Raw genomic sequence first — 20,195 nt, 5'->3', positions numbered from 1 at the left:
CACCTGGTGAGCCAGAGGGCGGTGGATTGTGAATGTCTGAGTGAAAGGTGACTTCTACTGGCTGCTCCTGGAACAGCACAGAGGAGAGGCACACTGCGGAAATAAAGGCTTTGACTGCAGGCTGTGGTTCCCCATTCCTGGCAGCACAGAATAGTACTTGCACAAGTGCTGCATAAAAACATCCAGGAGTAAAATCTGTTACAGTCTTGAACGTTTATTAATGAGTAAGGAAGAAAAATAACCGATCCACAGCAAAACGTAAAGTAATGTTTAAAATGACATCAGGAATCTGAGTATTTATACATTCTTTAAACCCCGTGACCCTTGTAAAAGAATTGATACTCTGGCAGAAAAGTATTGAAACAATACATGCAGTGTAGCAAATCAGACTAATTGTCACACTGTGAGGAGAGTTAAGCAGGTATGAATTATAAAAAAAATGGACTCAGAAAAATATTTAAAAAAAACAATGTAATACTTGAATCAAAAAAATGTTTCTGAAAAAAATAAGTCGACTTGCTGTCCTCATTTTATAATACTGTTGTTCAGCACTCTTTGTGAAGTTCTCAGGACCGCCCCGCTATAGAGAGGAGCCCAGCCCTTGCTGCTCCTCTGGAGTCTGTGTGCTTACCACTCCGCTCACTAAGAGACACGGCACTGCCCTGGCCAGAGAGGGGCTCCGGAGCTGCCCTCCACAGTGAGCCACAGCTCCACTGTAGCAATTCACATAAACCGTAAAAACATTTCAAAATCTGAAGCTTTACCAACGGAACCTTGAAAAGGGACCTTAATAAATACATTTTTATAGCACTGTAAACTTGCCAAGTACAGTATACCTTTAAATGCTTTCAGTCTGGCTTGACTGAAGGACACAGACCAGATGTCCACAGGACAGGAGCCTTATCTGCTCCTGGCTTTACCTTGTACTAGAACACGCCAGAGATTTTGGAAACACTGTAACGAAGAAAAGATTATTTTTCACTTTACAGCTGGTTATATCGGTTAATCCACTGAGGAAACCAGTTTGTCAGCTTCTTTACAAGAGCCTGCAGCTACATATAGCAGGGGTGGGTAACCGCTGTGCACTAGTCCAGAGCAGGTTCAGCCTCCGTTGGCCTACAGAGTGATTTCCAGCCCCAGCAGCTGGCACTCAGACTGCTCTGTCCTGACACACTCCCTCTAACTGCACGAGTCACTTTTTACTGTATCGCAGCCTCTACTGCCTTGCTAATCGAAAATGATTTGTCTGAAAGTGGCCTAGTGACCAGTGAAACAGAGTGGAGTTCACCTACCCTTTGCACAGCAAGGCAACGAGAGCTGGATGTCACTGCTGCTCAGCGATAGTCCTGTAAAGGCTGTACACGCATATACAATAAACGTTTTTAAAAATCAGCTGCCTCCGTTTCTAAAGCAGCACATTGAGAAGTAAGGACTCTGTCTCTTGGCTCTGTCAGATTTCAGACTCGTCATCGATGAACTTCAGGTCGTCCAGGGTTGACAGGAGCACGGTAGGCGGACGGGTGGAGGCGCCGTTCGTGGCGACAGCAGCTCGGCCATGGTTGTTGTTGGTGTTGTTGTAGCCCTGGACCAGGGCCGTGGCCTCGGGAAGCCCCTTGGGTGTGAAGGGCACCTGGTGTGCTGTGGAATCCACCTGGCCGCCTGACAGCTGTCTGGGCCTCAGGGAGCTCTTCGCTCGCCCCTGCGCCGCTCCCCTGCAGCACTGCATGGAGATGTGGCCTCTGTACAGGTTCCACATCAGCAGGGCAGCCAGCAGGGTGGTCAGCAGGGCCACGGCGACCTGCAGGGCCACCAGGGTCTGCTCCCTCACGCGCGGGAGGGGGAGGTCGGGGTCCTGGGACGCAGACTGGCTGTTGTTCAAGATGCGGCTGTCTTTGGGCAGGTAGCTCCCCGCAGGCGTGGTGAGAGGGCTGAGCTCGTCGGTGTCCCGCCGCGGCAGCAGCTTGTACACGGCCATGGTGAGCGGGTACTGGCGGCCATTGACCTGCTCCACGGACTGGCAGGTGTAGTCGCCGGCGTCCGCAGCCGAGGCGTTGAAGATCAGCATGCCGTCACTGTAGATGTAGTACTTGCTGTCGGAGTTGGGGATGAGTCGGTCCTGGAAGCGCCACTCGACCTCCGCCAGGTTGGACACGGGCTGGCACTGGAGCTTGATGTTGTTCCCGGGAATCAGCGTGCAGTTTTCTAGTCTGACCGCTCCTGAAGCACCAGCAGACAGACAGCATTGATCAGTCCTGTCTTTACTGTCCTCCTGCACTGTACTCTGGCCTTGGACTTTTCAAGGAGACTAAGCCCATAGAGAAATTTCACAATGATATAATCATTTTTATCATTTGTTTTACACACCAGGTGATTTTACCAATTAACTGTAAATAATTTCAGTCTTTAAAAATCAAGGGTAAAAAATATTTACCAATTTAGATTAAATTCTGCCAAGCCCAGTTCTATAAATCAGTCAATTCCTGAATATCTTTGAAGAACATCTAACACATTAACACACATTGTCTGCTGTGCTGACCTGAGAAAGGAATAATGACGCTTGGCTTTGTGCAAACTACTTTATAACTGCTAAAGGTGGAATACACACTATTTCTAAGTGAAATCCGCAGACGCATACATACCCGACTTTGGGCATCGAGAGGCGTCTCCATCTCTGACGCTCTGGATTAGGTCCCTGCAGGAGAGAGAATGACACAGAGGGTGAAACAGCTGCACATGGCCGGAGCCCAGGGCAGCAGATTCAGAGTGAAGGAGCACTCCGTTTCTCCCAGCTCCTTGCGGAGCACAGAGCAGGCATACGCACGTGTGGCTAGCAGTGGCAGAGCGCGGGATGGCGGTACAGAGCGCAGCGCGCCGGTCCCAGGCGCAGTAGGGGTCTCGGGCGAGGACACAGTCGAGACACGTCTCATAGCGGCTGCAGACTGACAACGGAACCTGGACTACACCTGACTCTGAGCCCACGTACAGCTGCCCCTGCAGATCACAGACACACAGGATCTCTTCCTTCGTTCTCATCACACCTGCTCCAGCTCAACTGCCCATCGTGAGCAAACCAAGCCCTGCTAGCTCTTTCTCTTGAGCCCCCAGGAAGAGCGCTCTGCCATCGAGACAGAAACGGATAAAAACGTGGGAAAAAAATCACAAGAACAGAAAACTGTTACACATGAGATGAAGGTGCTTCTCCAGGTGCTCAGCACATCACTGATCGGGTGATCCGCAGCTGGGTGAAGCTGAAGCTGGTTCTCAGTTATTACCCCTTAAACCCCAGCTCGGGAGCATAAAGCCTGGCGCTACCTTTGGGGCCGACAGCCGCATCGTCTTGATGGGCTCGGGTGGGTGGAAGAGCTGCACCTCCTCGATGATGAACATTTCGCCATCGAAATTCACTGCTTTCTGCAGGTACCCGTTCACTAGAGAGACAAGGGCCACAGTTTCAGACACAAGCTAACAAAACTCGCTGGAAGGCCAGGTCTCTATCACAGGCACTATTTCTGAAACAAGGCTCTTCCCTAATCAACCCTAATCTGTTGTTGCATCTCACTTATTAATAAGTTTCTGATACTGTGCACTACCTTGCATGATCTACAGGAAATTGGACAGATCTGCTATGGAATTTTCTTGGAGTGACTTTTTTAAAGAATCTCTGACAAATTCACCCAGTTTGTGTTGCCTTCAGTACAGTCTCCAGAAATCCAGCACTTCCTTGTGAGAGCCGATGGCAGCGTGGAGCTGCACAGCGCTGCTGGTGTTAACATGACACTCCTCTTTGTTTTTATGCAAACAGGACCTGGTCTGTGTGCAGCTGCAGGGGAGCCTTGCCTACTGACCTCTCAGTGACCCCCGCGCTGCGGTGTATGCTGCAGTGAGAGTCTGGGTTAGGTGTGCTACAGGTAGGAGAAGGATGTGCTGGCTTGCTGACCGCACGGACCTGTGCCTATGAACATGACGTGGTAGCTCCGGCCGTCCAGCACGGTCACCCTGTCCACCGCGATACGGGTGAGCTGGGCACCCTTCTTCACCAGCTGTGGCTGCCCACCCAGAGGCACCACGGCGTCGTCCATCAGTGGCCGGTCGCGGATGAACTGCAGAGTCTTGTCCGGCAGGTCGAGGGACTGCTGCATGCCCATCGCCCGCGTAGCGTTGTTGATGCACTGCAGCACGAATCGAGAACATTACAGTGATACCACTGCAAGGCACTGGCACTGCAGCGCACATCCCACACACCCAGACCTGCTCATGCAGCTCAGCACTGGTTCTAACATACCGTATATGTGTGCACCATTGCAGGTGATTTGAGACAGTGAAACCTTCCAATCAATTACTGAATTTATCCTTAATTACTTAATAAACCCCGGACCTAAAAACACCACTTCAATAATGGGGCGGAGCAGTGGCTCTGTGGCTAAGGATCTGCGCCTGTGGTTGGAAGGTTGCAGGTTCAAATCCCGCGGCCGGCAGAGGAATCCTACTCTGTTGGGCCCCTGAGCAAGGCCCTTAATCTCAACTGCTCCAGGGGCGCTGTACCATTGTGCTGACCCTGCGCTTCGACCCCCAGCTTCTCTCCCTGTCTGTGTGTCTCATGGAGAGCAAGCTGGGGTATGCAAAAAGACGAATTCCAAATGCAAGAATTTGTATAAGGCTAATAAAATGATGTTATGTTATATTAATTAAGGGTTAGCTCAGATTGATGACCCCAGGTCTTTATATTATAAATAGGGCACTGAGAGGCATGCAACTTGTGTCTGCAGTCTCGCAGTCCAGCGACACTCACAGCGCCGGGCCGAGGGACAGGCACCTCCCCGCTGTACATCACCCACTTGACGTGGGAGGACTCCACGGTGACCGGCGTCTTGTACTTCCCGTGAGAGAACACCTGGCTGACGTCCGCCACACGGTACGCACACACCGCTGAGACATCCAGCAGGCCCCTGCCAGGCATGAGCGAACAGAAAACTCTTCACACGCGCTGCACTCGTGACACATGCTGTCGATAACCAGTTCTGGTCAGAAACGTTCTGCGCAACGAGGCGCATGTCTCACACAGACACAGACTGAGACACCCAGAGGTGACGCGGCGGGAGGAGCCGGGAGCCCTGTCCCGGGCAGCACGTACGATTGTGGGACGAAGACGGCGTAGAATATGCTCTCTCTCCAGTCGGCGGAGTGCAGCAGGAAGACGTCCTGCACGACGAAGGGCAGGCTGTGCCCGGGGGCGGAGCAGTCCAGCCGCGCCTTCAGGAAGGACGTCCACTTCTTCTGCAGGGTGCGCTGGCCACCCAGGTCCCCCTGCGCACAACACAGCTCTCACAGACAGAGCCCTGCAGCACCGCGCAGCGCACCAGAACAGGAGACCAAAACCAACACTCACTAATAAGTTGTGCAATTCACTTTCTCTTCTTGCAGCACAACTTCAGACTGTTCACTATACCCCAGTACAGTGAGTCTGATCCTGCCTCAGTCAGTGCTGACTGTAAAGACAAGGCACTCACAGGGAAAAGGTCATCTATATACATCAAAGCAAGCTGATAGCTGCACTTCTTTCTCCCTGTAACATCCCTCGATTTAAATTCTGCACTATATAATATTTGTTTACCTTTTTTATTGCTGTGTCACGTCGTTAGAAATGCTGTCAACATGAACCCCCAGTCTTTTGGTAAGCAGCTTGTAAGCGGCTGGCCCTGGAGGAGAAGAGGTTGGGATCGGGCGCAGGAGCAGGGCGGTGTGGACGCACCTTGCAGACACGGGCGACGCGCGACACCGGGAGCTTGCTGAAGAAATCGTATTCCACCGCGCTCTCGCTGAAGAACAGGTACACCTTGTCGTCATCCCCCTCGGCGTTCCCACGGCTCTCCGGGACCACGTCCATGTACACGAAGTTGGGCTCTGACACCACATAGAGCCGCATTAACCAGCAGGAAAAGCAATGACTAACTATCATGATTATTCTCGACACTGGGCACCTTATCATCTAAGACAAGTGTAACCACCATCATGTAATAATCAATACCAGTATATTAATCAAAACGTCCTAGCCAGACAAGAGGTCCACTGCAAATGTATTTTTCTACTGATGGGTAAGAGCACACTTTACTTATACCCCAGTACAGTGAGTCTGATCCTGCCTCAGTCAGTGCTGACTGTAAAGACGAGGCGCTCTCCAGGAAAAGGTCATCTATATACATCAAATCAAGCCTATGGCTGCCTGTAATCTTTTCATCCTGTAATAATATTCCTGTCCTCCCTGCACATACCCACAATGTTTGACAGGCACTGAAACAGGTGGCAAGAGAAACAAAACCATTTGTGGCAGCACAAAAAGGGACAACACTGTTATACACCATCATCAAAGAAATCCATGTATAGAAAGTATGTATTTGAATGCAGGTGACACGGTTGCACAATTGCTAGCACTACTCCCTCACGGCACTGGGACCCAGGGTCAATTCCAGATCTGGGTGTTCTGTCTGTGTGGAGTTTGCATGTTCTTCCTATGTACATGTGGGTTTCCTCCGGGTGCTATGGTTTTCTCCCACAGTCCAAAAATAATGGTGGGTTAACTGGCTTCTGGGAAAGCTGGTGCTAGTGTGAGTGTGCCTGTGTATCTGTGTCAGTCTGTTCCCCTTGATGGACTGGCATCCTGACTGGTTGCATCACTGCCTGGTATGGGAACTGCTCCGCCCGGGATCGCAAAGTACTGCAGAGGGTGGTGAAGTCAGCGCAGCTTATCACCAGCTGTGAGCTACCAAGCATCCAGGAGATCTACTCAGCTAGATGTCTGAAAAAGGCCAGGTCCATTCTCAAGGACCCCAGTCATCCCAGTCACAAACTGTTTTCCCTCCTACCGTCCGGTAAACGGTACCAAAGCATTCGGTCCAAGTCCAACAGACTACGGAACAGCTTCTACCTCCAGGCAATAAGACTGCTAAATAGCCAACCCGCAGCTCCTTCAGCAAATCACCTGTAATGGCTACATGGACACACAGTTTTCACTGTATTCAGCATAACTGCACTACATGTATATATTGCATACACCATGGACACATAACAGCTCTACTCATATTGAGTTTTATTCAATTTTAAAAAATGTAACCTCAGTTTTGTGATTTTTGTGTTTTTGTGGTTTTTGTGATTCTTGTGATTTTTGTGAGCTTGCAGAAAAATAAATTTCATTGCCAGTAACTACTGCTGCACGCCGTATTGTTGTGCATTTGATAAATAAACCTTGATTGATTTGGTGTCCCATCCAGGGTAGGTCCTGCCTCATGCAAGCTGCCTGCCGAGATCCCCCTTGACTCCGAATGGAAGGGACAGTTAGAGGCGGATGGATATTTGAACGTTTGATTGCAACAGGCTAGTTGATTCTGTCACGACCTGCAGTGCGAACCTCACCGTTCAGCCAAGAGCTCTTGAACTCGGTCCTCAGGGCGCTGGGGGAGCTGCGCAGGACCGCGGGCTCCGAGCCCAGGAAGTTGATGGCGGTGGCGCAGTACAGGTCTCCGTCTGGAAGAGAGAGGAAGGGAGTGAGGGAGACCAGGTTTGATTGGATAGAAGGGTTCCAGGGAACAGTTTTCAACAGCTTATTCCTGACACCCACTACTGTTGTTGTAAGGCGCTCATGTATTTTAATGAAAAATGAATAAGATCGGAAACAGTGCTTGCAAAAATGCCCAGGAAGAAGCATGCTGGATGTATCTCCCAGTCTCTTCTCTCCACACCCCATGAGACAGTGTGCTGGTGTACATACCGACCATGACAGACGAGTATCGCTGGAACGGATCGAAGGGACACTTCCCCTTCCCCTCCTCCTTTTTATTTTTCAGCTGCAGCTTTCCATCCCTATAAACCTGTGAAAACAAAATACAATTCCAGGAGCAGCTGCAGGGGAACACAGCAGGCAGCTGAGCAATACTGAAGGCTAAACCACACTCACCAAGACGTCACAGGTGGGGCTGAAGGCGTCTGTGCCACACACGTACATGTTGTCATCATCAATTTTGTGGAGTGTCCGGATATAGTTCCGACACTCTGTCTGGAAAGGCATGAGAAGCTAGCGTTTAAAAACATGAACAGAAGTCCTGTGGTGTAAAGTTACTGTGGCTACATCTAACCCAACAACCGGACACAGAACAAGCATTCATCCACAGAAATGTTTTCATAGGCCCAACAGCACCAACAGCACAGTCAGCATCGAACAATGGAGGGCTAGCTACCTACCTGACAACAGCAATGGAGGCTCATGTGAGCAGGGTCACTGAACAGTCTGCTGTCCCGGCCGATCAAGCCCACCCAACCCCAGCAGCTCTCCTCCAGCTTTGCACCACTACCTGTGCAGGCTTGGCAGCAGCCAGCTAATTCTGAGGCTTTGACAGATTAGCAAGTCCTGCACCTTAACTGGAAGTCGGGACCCAGCTTTCTGTTCAAAACACCCAATTGGACCCCCCCCCTTCACTTTGGAAATAACTCACCTCTGCATCTTTTCCTTTATTCACGCAATCTCTCTGCTTATCTGAAATAACCTGCCAGGTCACCTGAAACACAAAGGCACATCGGATCCCTGAAACACATGCTCACAGGTGCTCCGAATGTGTTGTTTGTGTTGTATAATCAACACCAAGGTGCTCACAGTCAATGGGAAACCTAGTTTAACCTGAGCAACCTGCTCTTACATTGGACTTCTTGCTGAAGATGTCACCCATGTCCAGGGCGTAGATGGCCTCTCTGGCCCCGACGATCAGCAGGCCCAAGTCCTCCCGCAGCAGCATGGTGGTGTAGTTGGAGATGCCCTCCTCTCTGAACAGCTTTATATTTCCATCTGCCAGCCAGAACGACACAGGGCGCAGCAGCGGCACAGAATCAGATTAAGTAAACTTAGCAAAGTCAGAAAATGAATGATTTTCTGAAAAACTTCTGTTGGTCTCTTAAAAATATAGTAAGATACCTAGGTGTCCCGGTCTACTCTCCTGTCCTGAACAGATATTACTCTTGTTGACGGGTCAGGTCAGCACTTGTATGTTTGTTTTTTAGGCAGACTGGCCTTCTAAAGACAGAACATTTGCAAGATAAAGGTGCGGTGGCTCTGTTGGGGCGGAGCGGTGGCTCTGTGGCTAAGGATCTGCGCCTGTGGCTGGAAGGCTGCCGGTTTGGGGAGATCAGGACAGACTGAAATTCAAACACTTCTGTCTTTCCATGAGACTCGGACTAGAGGACAAAGACACACAGACAGCACAGCAACAGACAGACTGGTACCAGAGGGAGAGAGAGAGAATGAGTGAAACAGTAGCCTGAGCACGTTGGCACACACAACCTGAAGACCTAATTTTACCCAATTTACTGATAGTGCTGAAGACCTGTTGTAGCTGGCTCTTCTGTTCATGCTGTGAGTAAGGTGGTAGAGCAGTCTTAGAGAATAGTGGAGGAGGAGGGGGGACGGTGAGGGCCAACCTACTGTGGTACGGGACGCTCTTCCGTGGGATGCAGTGGGGAGAGCTTGCCGTGTCCTGTGCCAGAAGGCACAGTAGACAGAGCAGGGGCTGCAGGCCTGCAGGGGGACTCATTCCGCAGGCTTTGCCCCAGGAGCAGGCTCACAGGGAGAGGGGGCTGGTTTTCGTTTCTCCACTGGTCTTGGAATCTGATCCCAGCATAGCTTTTATCTGCAACACAGATGCTTGCAGATGTGGCCGGTATGGGAGCCCAGACAAGACACCCTCATAAAGGGGAGAGTCTACATCACGCCCCCCGCAGCCATCCCTGGAAAAAACAGAAGGAAAAACATCCTCAAGATTCCATGCCCCTAGAACTGGGCTATATTTATAATTAAGTATTGGTCATTAATAATATAACTCCAACAACAGATTAGTTCAATGATAGAATATGTTTAACTCTCCCCGACTAGACCCTCATGGCTCGGCAGTCGAGCACCTTCCCTGGCTGTTACACAGCGTTGGGTCAGGTCACACACCACAGTGTTCAGGTGGATTGGCACGCAGTCTCAGCTCGTCCGATTTCACACAGGAATCCTAACAGGTAAGATTAAAGAACTCAAACCAAACCGAGTCACTCAGCAAGCAGCTTAACTATTTTAATCCTTCCAGCCCCGTTATCTCTTCCAACACTCACAGAGTGCTGAGCGTCTCTCAAATGACAACAGAAGAGCCCGAGTACAGAGTATTTCAATGTGAGGAGAGGGTGTGTAAAAGTGTGGTGACGGGTCTCATGTACGGGTTGAGGGTAGACAAACAGAGAAACAGGCTTTAATAATCCTCTCCGGAGTGCTTTTACGACTGGAGCAAGGACAATGGTGTAATTATGCAGACAGAGCTGTCAAGTCCTGTTCATGCAGAGCACAGTGCGCTTGCCTAGAAAACAATAACAACATGAATTCCGATATGTAGTTCTAATCAACAGACGCATGAAGTTAATTAACTAGAAGGGCAGCAGTCTCCACACCCCGACCGCTGGGAAAGGCGTCCTCGAGCACTTTGCTCACTTTGCAATTCAAGTTCTACACGCAGGGCCATCTGCAGCCTCCAGTCAGCTGGCCACCACCCACAGCCTGCCTCACTCAGGATCCTCCTACCCTCTGCAACACTTGTTCTGTCATTGTTTTCCTTTCTGTGAAGCAGCTGAGCTTGTTTAGTTTGCGAGAGAAACATACAGGCTGAGACACGCTCCCCTGTAGGGACAGAGCAATGTCCCGCGTATCAGCACTGGCACGGACACAGGCTCGGCACACAAGCAGCACGCGGTGTCTAATTCTAAAGCCCTCCACTCCTGCTCCCTGCCTGCTGCCCCTGCAGCCACTGAGGAAGAGTGTCAGTCTTCAGAGGGACCACCTTCCAGAGACAAAACATTTTAAAAAAACAACATTCACATAACAACCAAGGAGCTGGAACAATAGAAATATTTACTCGCATTTCCTTTCCAACTCAATAAGGCTAACGCAACAGCACTCGTCTGAACAGCAACCCCCACTCTAACTGGGGGAAAGCAAGGCAGCAGCCTGACGGGCCGGTTCTGTGTTCTGAATTACAACACAACAAATAAACAAGCCTGAGCACGCTGGGGCCTGGGGCTGTGCGCAGCCACTTAGGGCAGATACAGGCGGTCTCAGGTGTTCTGCTGTCATGCAGTGGAGTTCTGCGTGACGCCCCACAGTCAGTCAGTCAGACTGTCCAGCCTTCACTCTCTCCTGCGCCCGGCTACGACAGTCACCCTTGGCTTGCCCTTCAAACAAGGTCCTCTGCAGAGTTACCAGGTGCTCAGGGGCAAGAAGAAAAGCTAATCAAAAATATACCATCGACTTGGACAGAAATAACGTGGTCCATTAATCAAGGGACCAGAGAGGCTCAGAAAACAGCTTGAATGAACCCCCTAAGACCCTGTGGTAACTCAGCCCATTTGGAGTGTTCTTTTATTATTTGGCCAGGAATCTTTTCTTCAGCATATTTGATGAACAAAAGCCAAGTGACTCAGACTCAGGCCTGTGGTAAACGAGCTGCCGAGTTGCTCATGACAAGCACATGGGACTTGTAGTGAATGGACTGGTAGAGGGCACTGAAGTATTGGAAATGTATCTATGCATTAGCGAAATAATATCAAATGACATTCATAAACTCAAATTTGCATGAGCAAAAGTAATCATAGGTTGTTTTTGCTTTCTTTTTTATATGTACAATAGGAATTGGGCTTCAACTAAGGGTCAGCTTAGGGTGGTAGTCTAGCAACAAGCAAGAAGAGTTAAAGATGAAAACTAAGTTTTACAGTAAACCATATCATGGATTTTCTGCTCCATTACAAACTGGTTTAAATAAACGTGCTTTGAAATATCCTGTCTGTTGAGAAACATCCTAAGGTGACTGTTAGACAGGTTCTTCCCAGCGCTGAATACATTTTTTCTTTTGATTACCTTTTCACCTTGAACTACTGTCTATGTATTTCTGCTCCTTGAAAGGATCTTTTCCTTTTCCCAAACCTTCATTTTGTGGGAAATGGGGTTGTAACTACTATTTACAAGAGCATCATGTGACCACTAATTGTTCTGCTGCACTCAAAACATAACACAGGAGAAACCCAAATAACTTTAATTCATTTCAGATTCAATGTTAAAATGAAATGAGAATTCTTTAGCATTTACACTGCTCTAGGGCGCAAATTTAAGTTTTACTTTTACCCACAGTAACAGAAACTGTCCATTCTGAAAGAAAAAAGTAATACCTGTACTCAAAAGGAGAGGCTGGGAAATTGCACTATAAAACTGAGAACGCATCGATACACAGCAAGAATGAAACGTCCACCTCCTGGACAGGAATGCCCTTTGACTGTTAATGTTTGTTGAGGATCATCTGGAAAATGTGCATTTGTCATGACTTCCAGATGAGGCTGCTAATAAAATGGACAGAAGTGAGCAGAAACATAGCAGAAAAAAATTATAAATGCTATTTAGTTTAGAAATGGACACAGGAAATCCACCCAAATGATTTCACACAAAGCTATGCAAGAGTTTATCTCCGTGGAGCAAGAGCTACAGTATGGTGAAGCTTATAACCTTAATGTCACTGCAAGTCAGTTATTGTGTGCAAGAGTTTCCAAACATAAAGAATAGAAAATCATTTTATAATAAAAAAAAAACAAATTGCAATGATGTGATTGTTCTGGCCAGATGGTGCTGTGATGTCTCAGGATGAACTGATACAGAGCACAGGAACCCTGCAGGACGGAGGCTGTGACTAAACCCAATGACAGCATGAACAGACAGCCGGCACTATGGACTCTGGACTGCTCACACCTACTGCTTTGATGACACTTTCATCAAGAATAAAAGCTAAGTTAGGGTAAGAGAGTATTTACAATGTTTTCTACTGTGTGAAAGTACAAAGGAAACAATACAGATGAGCAGAATAAAATATAATGATAATGAGGGATCACAAAAATGTTGGAAATGTAACGTGAATGCCAAGAAATAAAACAATAGAAATGAAATATGACCGAACTTCTGTTGACACAGATTAAGGTAAACAACAATATTACCATAACTGTTCCTTCTCTTCTTAGTAGCAACCTTCACATCTTTACTGCAGGCCACAAACATTCAACAAAGAACTGTATTAACATAAGGCAATTAGGAAAATATTAACAAACTACAGCCTCCAATAGGTGAACAGTGGACTGCTTTTTCAATAGGTCACCAAAATCTGTACCTGAGTTAATAACAATGTGCAGCCTCTTCAACAGAGTTCTGTCATGGTGTCACAATCCCAGTCCCATGAAGAAGGTCAGGCTGTTGTCTAATGAAGTCAAATTGGACTATAAATGTTAAACAAGCATTTTTCAAAGAAACACTTGTCACATTTCTGGTACATGCGCAGTTATCAAGTATTGATTTAAAGGTATGTGCCCTTCCTGTTAAAGGAAATCCTGACAGTTTGAAGCCAGTGCTAACCCAGCCCCACTCATCCACTCCTTTCCCACTGAGCGGCTCACACAACAGCTCTCAGTGCTGAGCTCTGGGTTAATAAATAACCATTCACTCAGAACAGTACCAGCAGGAAGTTTTGCTCTTGAAAACCGATTCATATCGATGTTGACATGCTTACCACTGATAAGAGATACAGCACACGCTGCATGCGAAGTGCTCTAATTTGCCTAGAGCAGTGCTTCACATGCATTATAACAACACAATCTAGAAGTACTCTGGAATACCATGCAAGTTATTAATTGATTGCTCATTAACCTAACTTCTTAACCTTACTTAAACAGAGCATTATTAAGCCCTGTTTAGTAACATTTTCCAGAATCTCAGTCAGGCTGCAGGCCCGGCCAGCACTCTGGTTTACTGCTGTCTGCTCCAGTAGGCTTACAGAGCGCAGCCCAGTACAGACAGCAGGAGAGTTCATCACTGACTCGGATAGCAGTGCCTGTTGTCTATTTTGCTGCAGGACTTAAACTTTGATAAATGCAAGAATAATTGAGCTTACAGAAACAGTTGCAACAGTGAAAATTGCAAAAAAAAACTTTAGTCTAGTTCTTTATTCACTACAATTGCTTTCCACCCTGAAGGTATGCGGTATCAAAACGCACACATTTAACAATTTACAGCATTATAACCAAGCTCTTTCTGTCAGAGGGGCCTTATATGTGAAACAAAACACTGTGTATAAACTTGCATATGCTGAACAGTACAGAAAGCCGACTTGAAGGAGCACATGTGCTTCCCTCCAGAACCCTGCACAGTTTTCAGAAGTACAGTACAGGCAATCTGATTGGAAGTAAAATAATTCAAAGGTCTTGTCCTTCATTTCTAGGTCTAACCCATCATGCAAAAAGAGTAACAAAGAAATCTTTGTGCCCACCCAGAGTAAACAGTGAACAGGGGAACCCGATACAAGCGCTCAGACAAAGGCAGCAGGGATGAAGCTGGCAAGAAGGGCTATCGGTTGACAGCCTGGTGAGCACAGCTGTGATGCAGTGGCGGTGCACAGCGGCCGCCAGGGAGCACCTGGGGAGCTCCTGCCTCGGACGGGTGTCTCAACAGGCTGTCTGACCTCATTCACACACAGCAACAAAACGCAGCTGAGAAGAGTTTTTCAAACGAGGGATCAAAGTGACAGATAGTAGAGGAGAGTGTACCGTCGAATCTCCCTCTCCTCTGTCCCTCTGCTACCTGGCACACTGTGGACCTCTGCATTCTCCTGTCAACAGCCGGTACCCTTCAGGGTCAGGGTCTCCTGCTTCTCTTCCTACCTCGCTGATCTGCAGTATGGAGCTCTGTCCTTTCCTCAGGTGTCCCCAAGGCTCTGGTCTGGGTCCCCTACTGTCCTCTCTCTCCACGCTCTGGAATGAACTGATCCACAAGGGCTGCTCAGTACCCGATCGCCTTCAGCCATCTGCTCAAGAAACACCTGTATAGACAGCACCTGGGACCTCTGCACACCCCTTCAGTCTCTCCAACACTGTAATATCTTCCTCACTTTCAGATCGGCAATACAATTTGCTTATTGCTCATATCCACCGTAAACACAGATATATACAGTACCACCTGCTTTTATTACTGCTGCTTTGCATCCACACTGTTTAGCATCTGTGATCTGACAAAGACCAGTCTGGTAGTAATGCTCCGAGTCTGAGCCTAAAATAACCTAGAAGAAGATCTGTACCTCCCATAATATGCTGGCTCAGATTCAGGCCCCCATCGCCAACCGGGACAGAGATGGAAAATGTAGCGAAAAGCAAGTGAGTGTGAGTGAGTTCAGCTTTACTGAATTAAACAGCTCTAATTGCACAGACTCCTTCAGATTGAAGACACCTCCTATGCCACCTAGAGCCGTGACAGAAAGTGCTCTGAGAAAACACTTCAGCCTATAGGTCTCCTGAAACACAAATACAAATTTGGTTGGAAGCAAAGTCAAATTTCAATTATTCATAAGTTAATAATAGCTCCATACATAGCCGCGTCTGTGCTAAGCAGTAAGCGCAGGTCCAGAACAACACAGAATTGATTCATTCAGCAGTGAGACGCGACTGAGACTTTCCTTTCAACAGCCATTCACAATAATGACTTCCTTCCCTTATACAGTGGGGCAGTCTTTTGTTTTTTAACGAGTTTCTGTTGCGTTATTTTTGTTTCAGTACCGACTGAATGGATCAAGAGAAGAACATAAGACAGGCTGCTAATGAGAGGCAGTCATCCTGCCCATCTCACGCACTTGGTAGACTAGTAGCTCAGTGAATCCAAAATTTCACCCAGACATTCCTCGATGGAGCCTAGATATTGTGAAGAACAACATTTTCCCATTTCATACAGGGCTTTCCATGATGGAAGATGCATCTGAAAATCAATAAACAAGAAGCTGTCGATCTGATGTTGCGAAACCCTTCTGTCCTAGTGATGACTCACAGAGGCTGTGCGCTTGCTGATTCATCTGGGAGGACTCTGTTACCTCAAGTCTTTTACATGCTGTGGGCTACTAGCACATGTGGCGAAAACAAACACATCGCTACTCCCTGGAAAAGCACTGCTGTAACTCAGAAATCTTTGGGTGTTTTTGAGGGCACCGAACAAGCTCTGCAAATTACAATGACCACTGCTCTGAGAATTATGGCTTTGTATTGTGTGCAGCACAGCTCATCCAGAAATTCCCCAAACCCCTGACACTCGACAGCAGACTGCAGAGACCCTGTGCAGCAGTTAAAAAAGAAAAACAGTGTTTTTTTCTGAAAGGCGTCAGGGTGGGTCCACAGGATGCTGGAGCTGGGAGAGATCTAACCCCTGGCTCCCCCTTGTCCTTCCTACACTGGAAAATAACTGCTGCTCTTGAGCAGGGGGCCAGGGCTGGCGCAGCTTGTTTTTTTAACCAGCAAAACCTTCCAATCTCAAAATGTAATAATGCTACAAGATCTGACTGTTCTCTCTTCCTGTCTAGGAGGATAGGATGTCAAGAGATAAGATGAGTAGTGTAAATCAAGTTATTAAAATTACACAACGTGGTGGCAAGACCTCATTTAGAAACCCACACAATTTTGGACATCACAATCAAAAGCTTATATTGCAACTGAGGAATCAGCTTAAAGAGAGGCACAAGAGTTCATCCTTAACCTCACAGAAATGCTTGACTCAGACAGATTAAAGGAACTTGTCTTAAATCGCACAGAGATTATTACAACAGAACAGCGAAGCGTTTCATTTTCTGAAAAGCATCAGTGAAACAAGGGCACAAGAGGGAGAGCCTAAATATTGCAGTCAGGCAGCACTCCTTCACACAGAGGGCTTCTCGGAGCAGGTTCCTAGAGAATTCGCTGGATGAGATCCAGGAATCAAAAAGCCAGTATTGAGTGACAAGGACCAAGTGGCTTCCTTGTGTTTGTAACCTTTCTTCTGTCGTTATAGAGTATTTACAAACGCAGAAGCTTGGTATATAGGTATGGGTGCAAATGAAACAGAAAACATCCAGGACACAGATAAACAACGGTGATGTGCTGAGGAGAGGAGTCCTGAATTAGCACTGTCCTGCAGGAGACGGCCCTGCTGCAGGAGACTGGAACAGCACAGCAGAGTACTGACTGAAGGATCTCATCCAGTCGCGTCTTCACAGAAGAAAATCAGCTTCAACCAGTCAGGTGTTTGCTCACTAGTGAATTTGGTCTAAGTCTTTCTAAAGTTCCTTTGCAGCTTATAAAGCGTTTTAAAGTCCTCCGATTTTGGGATCACCCGTGAACTTGTAAAATGCAGAAGAAAGAAAGAACAGTGGTTCTAATGTTCCTGTATTAGTAGAGATCTATAAAAGCCTCCAAAATGATCAATTATTACTTTTTAGCATTAATAATTATATTTTGGACTATGTGTCAAGCAGCCAAGGCTGTCTATTTGGTGTTCAGTCAACAAATGATTGAGGTCAGTGTATCAAAGCTTTTTTTAAGAAATGGAAGCAACCTTTTACTGTTACATTTGAACTCTGACAAGACCAACACTATGCTGAGTGTCTTTATTAACTCTGCATTGCCAGATTCCGTTTGACTACTGTTTGTTCTGGAATCAGCTCAGGCTCTTCTGTCAGAAATCCTGCTGTGTTTGCTCCGAGTCACGTACCTGAAGCTCGTGTTTGCAGTGCTGTGAAGGTGTCTTTTCCTGTCTTTGTAATTCTGTGTGGATCCATACACAACTCTTCCAATCGGATACAGAAGAACTAATGCCTGCTCCTGTCTCGTCCCGGCTTGATTATTGTGTTGCAGTGCTGACTGCCGAATCCAAACATCTTAACAAGCCGCAGCATGCTGAGGGCTCTGCTGCTCAGATCTGAACTCAGACTAAAGGGCAAGAGTATTCTGCGTCTCTGCGGTTTTAACTTCCTTGCACTAACCTCCTGCGGATGTCAGAATAAAGCTTTAAGAACCTGAACAGTCTGGTTCCTGATCACATCTGTGAGCTGTTGATTCCCTGCACACAGGTGCACACACACGTCCTGGTCTCTTGCCTTCGTTCAGGTCCCAGGACCAGGCACGGTAGCGCAGTGCTGTGCGTTAGTTTTCTGGGGCTTCAGTAATTCTGGAGGCTGTCTGAGCTCTTGTTGTAAGAGCACAGTCAGCCCTCTTGCCCTAACCCCTGCAGTCAGGCACTCCCAGGGCAGGAGCCGGCAGGACTCAGACAACACAGGCCGACAAGTCTTGACAGGAGCCAGCGGAGAAGAGAAACAGAACTACAGCATTAATGTCACCCTCCCATGAGAACCTCCTTCTTAGTAGCGTGACAAGCACAGTGTGTTTACAACAAACATTCTTTGAGGCTTTAACACATCACAGTGAGCAGGGGAACTTTGAGAACTTTTAAATTTGAGGCTTTAACACATCAAGAGCAGGGGAACTGCACAGCACCGCAGCGCGGAGGGGCTACAGAGGGTGGGCTTGGGCTTACTGGTTAGGTTATTGCAGTTATGTCATCACATATAAATGACCATTTTTAAACCACTGCTGCCTATCATTATAACTGGTAAAACCTGAAAGCATGGCTTCTCTCTTTCTTGGGAAATCATTTTTTTTCACTTCATTCTTCGGAGTGGGGTGGGTGGGGTCTTGGGAGACTACAACACAAGCAGTTTACTCTAGTACATTAAACTCTGACTGGAATTTAGTGAGCAAAAAAACACATGAGGCTCCAAAGCAAAACGCGAAAAGAGGATATGGCACAAGATCTTGCACTAATTTCCAAACAGAGCTCAGCTTAGGTTTCAGATTTACTGACCTGATAATAACCATAATCATGACGAAACCAGCGAGCTGAGCCCTTCCTCAGTGGCCTGTTAGCTAGAAGCGATGTAATTTTGCTTCGGGATTGTACAACACATGACGCTCTGCCTCCTCCAGCCCCGGCCCCCAGTTCCACGCAGTTTGAAGCCTGGCCCGGGCTGCACGGCGCTGACTAACCCTGCCGGACCCGCCATGCCCGGTTCTGAGCTGATGGACAGGAGAGAGCACAGCCTGCAGGGCTCCCCAGCGGTGAGCCCAGTGGACCCCAGTCGCCACACAGTCCTGCCAGACACCAGCAGCAGCTGCCCTGTTCAACTCGCTGCAGCTCGGCTGCACCCCGGTCCTCTGTCCCGCCTGCGAAACCCAACACACAGCAGCTATTTTCGGACTCGATTTTGTCTGAATTATTTCTACACAGTCACAGACCACGGGCTTACTAGAAATAAGACTGTCAGGCAGGAGGGAAAGAGGTCTTCGAAAACGTTTCAGACAGCGTGAAAGAAAAGGACGCTGGTGCACAAACCGAACCTCTCTCACTGCACTCCGCGACCCTCTACAGGTCCCGCACACCCCATTATCAGCTTCACCCTCAGGGGCATTAGAGCCCTGAAGCGATTACTGCTGCCAGTCCTCCAGGCCGAGATCGCGGGGCGACAGAAGCTGCACTCCAGGGGTCTCCCCTCTGACGCCCTCTCACAGGGACCCTAGCAGCTACCCTAGTTATCCCCGCAGTTACTCCCGCTGTTACCTGGGCAATTACCCCTGCAGTTACCCCTGCAGTTACCCCTGTCAGCCAGCCGCACGGCACCGGGATCTCTGGACCGGTCCGGCTGCGGCAGGACCGGGGCGCCGGTTTGTCCGGAACAGCGACGATCACAACCAAACTTCCCGCTCGACTCGCCAGCGGTGTGAGGACAGCCCCGCCAGCCGAAAACCCGGTTCGTCTTCCCGACAGACTCACCTTTCTTCCTTTCGACTCGCCGGGAACCGAGTCGGGCCTGAAGGAGCCGCTTTCTGTCCCTCGGCAGCAACGGCCGCACCTCCGCGCGCCGCACCTGAGCCACGGGCAGCTGGGGCACGCGCGGCACGTGACCCAGGTGCGGGGGGGGTTCGCGGGAGCCCCGCGTGAAATACCAACGGCCAGCAACTTCTGTTCGAATAATAATTGTAACAATTGTCTAAAATTGTCAAACAAAATAGTTAAAATTTGAAAAAAAAACTACATTTCAACGATAATGGCTTTTAAAAGTGAGTTTCACTTTATTATTTCTGCATCTGAACTTATTTACGGTCTCTGTCGTTGTTTAATGAAATGAACATATCACACATATCAGACTGCAATCTGGTTCACCGCCGCTCTTCCTCGTCTGTGGGACTTTCTCAGGCTCTTCGCCTCCCCGCTACAGGCGCGCCCTCTAGTGGAGCCGTTGGGTACAGCGCTT

General features: G+C 48.2%; 1 protein-coding gene across 5 annotated transcripts; it reads right to left on the bottom strand.

Moving 5' to 3' along the window:
- Positions 1 to 198: 198 nt before the first annotated feature.
- LOC148813699 (semaphorin-4E) lies at positions 199 to 19,817 on the bottom strand. Of its 5 annotated transcripts, none has more exons than XM_088907475.1 (16): positions 19,715 to 19,780; positions 14,758 to 14,857; positions 9,464 to 9,765; positions 8,685 to 8,830; positions 8,484 to 8,546; positions 7,949 to 8,047; positions 7,763 to 7,862; positions 7,408 to 7,518; positions 5,750 to 5,901; positions 5,132 to 5,304; positions 4,790 to 4,946; positions 3,947 to 4,169; positions 3,313 to 3,428; positions 2,822 to 2,991; positions 2,640 to 2,692; positions 199 to 2,217 (listed from the first exon to the last, which is right to left on the bottom strand). In XM_088907475.1, the coding sequence occupies exons 3-16, from the start codon at positions 9,570 to 9,572 to the stop codon at positions 1,451 to 1,453; spliced, it is 2,439 nt and encodes an 812-aa protein (XP_088763601.1). In that variant the 5' UTR covers positions 9,573 to 9,765; positions 14,758 to 14,857; positions 19,715 to 19,780; the 3' UTR covers positions 199 to 1,450. The 5 variants fall into 5 exon arrangements, with proteins under 5 accessions (XP_088763601.1, XP_088763600.1, XP_088763598.1 ...); XM_088907474.1 differs by lacking the exon at positions 19,715 to 19,780 and adding an exon at positions 17,600 to 17,730; XM_088907472.1 differs by lacking the exon at positions 14,758 to 14,857 and having other exon boundaries at positions 19,715 to 19,817.
- Between the last annotated feature and the right edge of the window lie 378 nt (positions 19,818 to 20,195).

This window comes from Atractosteus spatula, chromosome 28 (genome assembly GCF_055471065.1).
Source record: "Atractosteus spatula isolate fAtrSpa1 chromosome 28, fAtrSpa1.hap1, whole genome shotgun sequence".
In the NCBI taxonomy this organism is placed as follows: Eukaryota; Metazoa; Chordata; class Actinopteri; order Semionotiformes; family Lepisosteidae; genus Atractosteus; species Atractosteus spatula.
Note: the sequence above shows the minus strand (reverse complement) of the source record. Positions and strands in the feature narration are given on the sequence as shown.